This window comes from Protopterus annectens, chromosome 16.part0 (assembly GCF_019279795.1).
Source record: "Protopterus annectens isolate FY-2018-M chromosome 16.part0, PAN1.0, whole genome shotgun sequence".
NCBI classification, from domain to species: domain Eukaryota; kingdom Metazoa; phylum Chordata; order Ceratodontiformes; family Protopteridae; genus Protopterus; species Protopterus annectens.
The window spans coordinates 851,802,661-851,812,231 of NC_056750.1; the positions used below are offsets into that span (position 1 = coordinate 851,802,661).

The window sequence follows — 9,571 nt, forward strand, 5'->3', positions numbered from 1 at the left end:
TTGCTAAAAATATATACAAGACTGTCCTATATAAAAGTGAGAGAACAGTAAAAACATGGTGACTTTGAAAGTGACTGCTTTGTGGTCGGATCTTACCAGGGAGGATGACACTGTAGGGATGCTGCACTGGTTGCTTATGCTGGATAATACAAAGTCCAAGATATTATCACCATTTGTGGGGGTGTCGACCAGCTGGTCCAAGACATCTGCATTGATGAAATCAAAGAATCTCTGAGCATTTGCGTTTTGGAATGAGTAGTTCTTACAATCTATGGTTGGATAGCTAAAGTCGCCCAGGATCAGGGTAAAGGGTTGAATCTTGATATATTCAAATAAGTCCAGACAGGTGAAGTGGGATTCTGAGTCAAAGTTGGGGAGCCTGTAACTAGCTATGATTTGAACAGGGGTCTTTGTCAATGGTTAACTGCACCTGCAGTGTCTCCTGCGCATCATACTGTTTGACCAGCCTGGAGATGTACATGTCTTTAATATACATTGCAACTCAAACTCCACCTCCTTTTGCTCTGTTGTCCACAGTTTGGGGTCTGAATATATGACAAGGATGAGTAACCTAGTATGGCTGGGATGCTTTATGCAGCTTTGAACCAGGTTTCTTTGACTGCACAAATGTCAGCATCTTCCAAGGTTAAGAATGTTTGTAATGAGTGCAGTTTCATGTTTAGACTTCTAGTGTTTAGCAGCAGGACCTTTAATTTGCGTTTTGATGAAATTTTCATGTTGGTAGATTTGACCTCATGGCATTGCCTAAAAAAGGCACTGTGGGGGAGGTAAGAGCCTTTGTCAGAAGCCTGAAGCCCAAGGGGGAATGATGCAGGCCATTTCTAACAATGCATCGTGGTCTGTCGATCATGTCTTCCCAGGCTGTCAGGTACTGCATCCCCTTCGAATGACACCAGAAACTAAGCCAATTGTTAAAGTCCATTACTTTCTGTTTGCATTGCGGCATCACTTTGGGTGACAGTAGAATGCTGCCTAAGGCTAGGAACATACCTGCCTGGGACACATTCAGCGAGCTCGATCATGTCTGTCTTTATATAGTCCAGGTATGTCTGTCTCAAGTCATTCACACAAACATGGACTATGACAGAGTCATAACAGTACCTGTTATTGACAGACGTGAGTGCATGTGTGATGTGGTGGATTCTGTCACCTGACAAACAACTAACCGTGGCTTTCTCCTTATCCAGCCTGGTGAGGGGTACATCTGCATGTCTCACAATGGAGTCTCCTATGACTAATACGCTGGGTTCATGTTTAGGCTTTAGTGGCTGTGAGACAGGTGTGCAGAGGGCAGTGGAGTTAGTGTGTGTTTTTGCCTCGGAGGTCTCTTCTGTTTGTGTATATTTTTGTTGAGGACCTCTGCATATGTAGGGAGGTGCTGTGTAGGGGAGGGTGGTATTTGTGTTGACAGCCTTCTCAGTACCAGATCTACTGGCTTGTGAGGGAGAGAGCATGGACTCTAGGTTCTTAATGTAACTGCATCTCTCACAAATTGTGTTCCTAGGTGGTAGTAGTAGAGGGTTGTCCGTGTACATGAGGCAGTTGCTACACTGTCTCAGGATACCTGTATCAACCAGACTGACAGGAGAAACCATAGGAAATTGTCCATCCATGCTTGTCATAATCTGAGGGAGAAAGTCCAGAGAGACCTAAGGAGGTCAAGGGTGGAAGGTCTAACAGGAGTACGACTAGGTGATCATACAAGTACTACTAAGGGAAAAATTGTAGCTGTAATACCTCACAATGGGTTAAAAACAGGGCAGCTGGAGTGCGTTAAATGCAAAGAAGCCCAAACCAGCTTACACGTGGGGTTTAAATACCACAAAAAAATAGAAGATTCTAGTAACGCAAAGATCTAGCCAATCCTGCAAGCCCCTGCTTTCTTTACCAATCAGGTTGTGCCAGACAAGGTCCAGGCAGCCCTGCTTACTCTCACTAGCAGAGAAGATAGGCTCCTACTAACATAAGACAGCTGCCAGAAACACAGAAGGCAAAAACAAACAGCTCTGGATGTAGCAAAACCTGTATGCAGACCATGGTACTCACTTTAAGGGTCAAGAACAAAGTAAAACTCACAAAAGAGCACAGATTAACCACTTACAAACAAAAACAGAACTCACAGTATGAAAAAATAAACAGTAATGAAATGCAATAAAATGCAATTAAAAAGTAATGAAGTGCAGTAAATTGCAATGAAATAGTTACACTAATTACGTGCAGTTAATCAGTAAATTGCTTAAAACAGTGCAAATGAGATAAATTAGCTCACAACCACAATAGTAAAAAAAACAGCTTAAATGAAGCAGCAACTGAGTAGAATAATCTTCTTTCGGCTGCTCCTATTAGGGGTCGCCACAGCAGATCAACTGTTTCCATTTCTTCCTGTCCTCTGCATCTTGCTCTGTCACAGCAACCACCTGCATGTCCTCTCTCACCACATCCATAAACCTTATCTTAGGCCTTCCTCTTTTCCTGTTACCTGATAGCTTCATCCTTAGCATCTTTTTCCCAATATACTCTGCATCCCTCCTCTGCACATGTCCAAACCAACGTAATCTTGCCTCTGGCTTTGTGTCCAAACCTTCCAACCTGGGCTGACCCTCTAATATACTTATTCCTAATCCTGTCTATCCTTGTCACACCCAGTGCAAATATTAACATCTTCAACCCTGCTGATCCCAAGTAATTAAACTCATCCACCTTCGCCACCTCTACTCCCTGCATCCTCACCATTCCTCTATCCTCCCTCTCATTCAAACACATATATTCTTAGTCCTGCTGACCTTCATTCCTCTTCTCTCTAGAGCACATCTCCACCTCTCCAGGGTCTACTCAACCTGTTCCCTACTCTCACTACAGATCACAATGTCATCTACAATCATCATAGTCCACGGGGACTCCTGTCATCAACTTAAGGCTACTGACAAGCAGTAATAAATGTGACAAACTAAATGCAGTTGAACACCTAAGCACAAGTATCAAAATGAAGTAGGAAGAGCCTCTCTCTCTGTATTATATATATATATATATATATATATAGGTGGAAAGGGAGGAGGCAGAAGATAACTCAAGGTTAACAAGCTAAAGGGGTGAGCGTTCACCACTGATGACACTGCTCATTAAAGCATACTCAGTTATATTTAATGCACTGTAGTACTAACTACCTGTACAACATTTATACTACTGGGGAAATTTGGCAGGGACACTGGGGGACCTTCCCCTACTCTAGGTGCCCTGGGAATGTTTATATCCACTTGAGCTACCACCAACTCAAGCAGATGGGGCCCTGGTGTAACATCTCATCTGAAGGATGGCACACTCAGGAGTGCATCACCCCCTTACGCTGCACTGCAGTGTCAACAATCCATCTACACGGTGTGGGAATAAAACCCATAGCCCTCTGCAGCACAACCCAGTGTGCTACCTGTTGCACCCCTGACACTGCTTATGATGCTATTGTGCTAACAATCAGGTGTGGGATGTGGACTGTGCAATATTTAGCCAACAGTGCTACAGTTAGGTCAGCGAAGCATATCTGGAGTAGTATGTCAGAAGCTCAAGTAGGTACATACTACAAGTGTCTTAACTTTTACTTTGTGAAAGACTCTGCTACTTCAGCAACTTATACCTATAACTGCTCTTGTACTGCAAATGTCAGACAAATGCAAGCCCATGTTTTCTAATGTACATAAATATTCTTTTTTTAATGTTACAATAACCTGTACAAAATGTAAGTGTAAACTGACATGACCACACCTGCTGTCTGTGCCAAATTCATAAATAAGGGTCAGCTGTCCAGCCCACCAACTTAGAAAAAAAAAAAAAAAATAAGAAGCAACAGTTTTGCTACACCCACTAACCAAACTGCTTTGGGAAAAGGTCACGTCAACTGTGTGGCTTTCAGAATGAAGTGTTCATGCTTTTTACTTTATATTCCTGATCAAAATTAAATACTATTTTAAAGCATTTTTAACCCTCTAACTTGGTAGCTGTAAAGATGAAAGGGGTTGAGGAGAATGACAGCCCTCCTTACAACTACAACAGAACCACTCCCCACCCCCCAAAAAAAGTTTTTTAGTTGTTATAATTGTTTTAGGGGCTACATACAGTGAAACAGCACCTAAGTAGTTTAAATACAAGCTCTTCTATAAGGTACATGTAGTAAGTATGCAGACGTTTATGCTCAGAAAACAATTCCTTCAAGTCCTTTAGTAGTAGTTGTTTCCGACAATATATTTTTGAACACACACACAAGCCTCACCTCACGAATGCCACTACTGTCTCTGAGCTTCTTGCTTTCTACTCTCACATCCCTGGGTTTCCCCTGCAAAGACAATGATTCTTTTTAACAGTAACATCATATCCATGCGCTTCCCCTTCAAAGGTTCTGATCCGTTTTAATACAGCTGTTTTTTTTTTTTTTTTATAAAGAAAGGAAATGAGCTCAGGAGAGCAGAAAATTCACAACTTTTCATTTTTAGCATTTAACATTCAGGTGTTTTGCCAACTGTCTAGTGGGTGCAGTTGGTGATCTAAACTGAGCAAACCAACCTATCTGATCAACAGCAACAAGACAGGTATGCTGTAGCCCTGTTACTGTTGTGAGCTCACTCCACTTTTCAGTGAAGAGGATTTAATCCAGCAGTTATCAGAAAGTTAATGATGCCTTGACCCTGCCACTGAATGACTCATGGTACAGTACTGGAATTCAGTAGTGCCACTGGTTTGCACTGGACTTGTAAAGAGGCTTTAGCCCAGTGCATTTAAATGAATGAATACATGCAAAGTTACAGGCATCAGAAAGACCCAGACATTGAAGAATATGGAAAAGAACATATCCAGCCACTTGGAATTTCTGTCTTAGTATTCCCAATGAATGCTTTGATTGAGAGTCCATCAGACACAAAGTCACATATGAACACAGAAAGCTTCCTTCCCATTAAAAACAATCATATAGTATGCATAGGAAATTTAGATCTCACCAAGGAAACTTTCAGACAGCAGATCTTAAGGTATTATCCTGCAGACCCTGGAGTCAAGACTGAACAGTGTGTAAGAGAGAACAAACAGCAATGAAAGAAGCTTGCTCACCTCCTCCACATTGGCTGAGGTCTTTGCTGAAGTTTCCATGAAAACAAGACCATGTTCTCGAGCAAAAGCTTCTCCTTCCTCTCTCCTGACATCACGACGGGATTCAAGGTCACTACAGAATGCATAAGAGAGAAAATAGGTTTTCGTCATATAAATTCAGGACACAGACCCCAAAACCTCTTTAAAAAAAGAACAAGTTGTGAAATGTAGGACAAGAAATAGCCTCTGATGTAAACACAAACTAATGAAGTGAACACTGTTTTTCGTACATCAGGCCAAAAGCTACATTGAGGGCAGCTGTAGCTCTATAAAATGTGTGAAAGGAAAGGGAAAGAGTAAAAATGTAACCGCTCATTCCTTACCTGCACCGAATTCTCGATGTCTGCTTTGCAAAATCTAAGTAAACAAAACGACAAACTCGGGCTTCGGAAACACCACAAATAGTAATATTTATTAAAAACTTATCAAAGAACAGCAAAGCTTTCGGGCAAAACCACCCTTTATCAATGCATTAAATTAAAATCCCATCAAATGCTGACTTACAATGATATTTAAAATAGTCACGTGACAGCCCATAATATTTCAAGACACATACAGGAAAAAAATATGAATATCAAGCATAATACAAAAAGAATTCATACAGTATATATAGATGCACAAAAGAATATGTACATACATGTTTTTCAATGAAAGCAAGCCTGTCTCATCTTTAAAACAGGTTTGATGCCAACATTAGCATTCAAACCTGGTTCCAAATCAGATTGTGAGCATCAATGGATTTTATGGATGCAAACTTCAAGTTTATTGTTTATGTCACCAGCTCTCTGGTTCTCAATCTGTATGACCCTAAACCTAAAAACACGACAGTCATCCATGTCTGTCACATGATTTGCAAGCGCATTCGTACTAACCTTAAGTATGTCAGAATAAAGCCAGAGGATACTGTCCTTTAATTTATGTGAACATTTACCTATATAGGAAGATAGACATTTGGTACAAGTAGCCAAATAAACAATATTAGATGTGTTGCAAGTAGCAAAACAGTCAAAATAAAACTTTTGTTCTTGGATGTATAAAAAAATCCTCATTCGATATATGTTCGCATGTTACACAATTAGAGCATGCAAAACCCGTCTTATTAGATACATACTTCTTTATAACCACTGATGCATCTTTACAGCAGAACCTGTTTTTTAAGGGGCGATATTAGATAAACGAATGCTTAAATGTTCGAATCTCTAAAGGTCAACCTTTAGAGATTGAACAGTTAAGTGTTCGAATATCTTTAAAAATTAAAAAAAAAATAAATAAAACAAACAAAAAAACTAAATGGTGTAAGCAGGGGGGCAAGCCCCCCTGCACCCCCATACCACCCGTTACTTAAATATACCAACTCCAAGATCGCGATACAGTGTAGGGAATGGGAAATTTCCTGTTTCCGCTCTGCCGTGCACTGAAGTGCGATCTCTGAGTTGGTATATTTAAGTAGAAATGAAGGGGTGCAGGCTTACCTACTGCTAAAACCCTTTCAGTTTACCTTTTTTCTTTATTACATTTTCGAACACTTGTTCGATCTCTAAAGGTTGACCTTTAGAGATTCGAACATTTAAGCTTTCGATGTAATATAGACCCTTTTTTAAACTGTGACAATTCTTGTAGTAGAATAAAGTTTTCTTTTTTTTACTACAATTCCTTTAAGTTCAGGCACAGATTCAAGAATGCTCCAATTTTTTAGCTATTATCCCCTTTACTTGATTATTTTTGTTTAAAGAAGTGTTCTCTACAAACTTTAGGTGTGGCAATGGAAACGCCAGTTGCCAATGCATATGCCAATATCACAGTACATCAATGGGAGAAAGAATTTATTTATAATGCACCTGGTATATATAGATCTAAGGTGTCATTCTACAAACGTTTTGATGACTGTTTTTTAATCTGGGAGGGTCAACATACTGAATTAACTGAGTCTGTGGAATACTTGGACAGCAACAGCAGTTTTTTGAAATTTAAGTTAAATTTATCTGACAGTGAATTAAGTTTTTTGGATGTGAAATTAACTAAATTATGAGATACAATTAGCACTAGTGTGTTTACCAAAAAAAAAAAAAAAAAAAGTGCAATCTAATAAATATGTACAAAAGTCTAGTATGCAGGCCCCCCCATACATTTAAAGGGATAGTAAAAAGCCAACTTTTACAGGTGAGCAGGCTAAATACTGGTGATACATGGTGTTACTAACAAATGGATGAAATGATAGGTGAATTTTTGGAAAGGGGCTATGATAGGCAGTTGCTGAATATTAGGAATGATGATGTGAACAAGAGAGAACATTCTGTGAGGCCATACTTAAGCCAGCTGACATAATAGAAATTGTTTGGATAGGGGAACACTTTGCGTTATGTTACTATATATACTGCACACACCAAGTAAAAGATGACCATTAAATATTGGAGCATTCTTGACCCTATGCCAGAACCTAAAGGAATTAAAAAAAAAAAAAAAACTTTATTCTCCTACGAGAATTGCCGCAATTTAAAAAATAGGTTATGCTGATACATCAATGGTTATAAAGAATTATGTATCTAATAAGACAGGGGTTTTGCATGCTCTAATTGTGTAGCATGCAAACATATATTGAATGAGGATTTTTTTATACATCCAAGAACAAAGTAGCAGTTTTATTTTCGCTGTTTTCCTACTTGTAACACGTCTAATATTTACTTATAAATTTATTTATTTGGCTACTTGTATCAAATGTCCATCTTTCTACAGAAGTAAATGTTCATGCAAATTAAAGGAACGTATCCTCGAACATTATTCTGACGTATGTAAGAAGGTTAGTAGTACGAATGCGCTTGCAAAGCATGCAATAGACAGGGTCTATATTAGATCAACGAGTGCTTAAAAAAGCGAATGGTGATTAATCGACCCTATGTAAGTGAAAGCTTACAATTTCGAACTGCCAGAACAGCGATTTTTTTCCAAGGGGGAAAAAAAAAAAATAAAAAAAAAAATCGCTGTTCCAAAAAAAAAAAAAATTAATAAATAAATAAAAATGAAAAACATACTTTAAACATTACATTAAGTAGAGGGGCTTCACTCCCCCAACCCTCCCACAACCCCTACTTAAATATACCAACTCCGAGACCGGACTACAGTGCCAAAAACGGCAAAGTAACGAAGCAGCCAATCGAATTTTCCCAGGGAAAGAATTCACTTAAAAGCTGCTTCGATATTTTGCCGTTTCAGGCTTCTGAGTTCGACCAAGATGCATTTGAAAGAATGCATCTTCAGTCTTCTAATAGGGAACCGATAGACATGGTAACATGTTTTTAGGTGTAGGGTCATGCAGACTTGTTTATGAGAATCTGAGAGGTGGTGAAATAAACAATTTTACAGATTCAATCTGATTTGGAACAAGGTTTGAATTAACATCAAACCTGTTTTAAAGATGAGAGAGGTTTGCTTTCACTGAAAAACATATACACACATGTTTTTGTGCATCTATATATACGGTATGAATTATTTTTGTATTACATTATGATCGATATTCATATTTTATTTCTGTATACGTCTAAATATTATGGGCTGCGTCACGACTATTTTAAATGTCTTTATAAGTCAGCGTTTCATGGGATTTTAATTTAATGCATTAATAATGGGTGGTTTTGTATGAAAGCTTTGCTGCTCTGTACACTGTTGTTCGATACGTTTTTAATAAATATTAGTGTTTCTGGCATTTCCGAAGTCTGAGTTTGTTGTTTTGGTAAGTTTTGTTTTACCTCAGTGCTGAACCATTTTTGTTTCTTTTCGTTTCCCAAAAGCTAAGTAAAGCCACAACCACAGTGCACTGCCAACCCAAGCAGTTAATAAAAATCCACAGATCCTGAATGCGGTTATAAACTGCCATTTTCTTCATCTAATTAGACAAATTGCACATAACAATTGAAAACGTAACATTTTTCCCACAACAGTGCCCTACACGTGGCATATGCATTAGTCTGTTTTCTCACTTTTTGATGTACAAGGCTGCGATGAGTTACAAATAATTTTCACTGTGCATGTGACAAATAAGCTTCATGTAGTGACCACCAGCTGATGACTGCACCTCCCCCCGCCAGCTAAATAAAATGGTAGGTGACTAGTGGAGAACCAGTCAGGCTTCCTATCTGCACAGCCACAATACCATCTTACTATAAAGTTATACTTGCATAAATTTCACTTACCTGTAACACATGTTCTTAGAACACACTGCTGTACTGGCATTCAGGTTTGTACTGCCCTACTACTTTCTCTCGCTGGCAGTCTTTCAGACCTTGTGACTCTTTCTTCTACATTTCTGTGATGTGAAGAGCTAATCACCTGCCAGTCCAGGACAGTCCTTCAAAACCAGAGAGAACAGCCCTTCAATTTTTTGTTTTCTTGTGCCTTAAACAAAGAAAGAAAAAAAACAGTCAAA

The 9,571-nt window shown here is 38.9% G+C and overlaps 1 protein-coding gene across 1 annotated transcript in view; it reads right to left on the reverse strand.

Annotated features, from left to right (window-relative positions):
- Positions 1–9,571, reverse strand: part of RAB2B (RAB2B, member RAS oncogene family) — a 1,018,409-nt gene that overhangs the window by 434,589 nt on the left and 574,249 nt on the right. Inside the window, exon 6 of the mRNA XM_044058254.1 lies at positions 5,113–5,224. Within this exon, the coding sequence (XP_043914189.1) occupies positions 5,113–5,224 (112 nt within the window). The remainder of the gene's footprint in view (positions 1–5,112; positions 5,225–9,571) is intronic.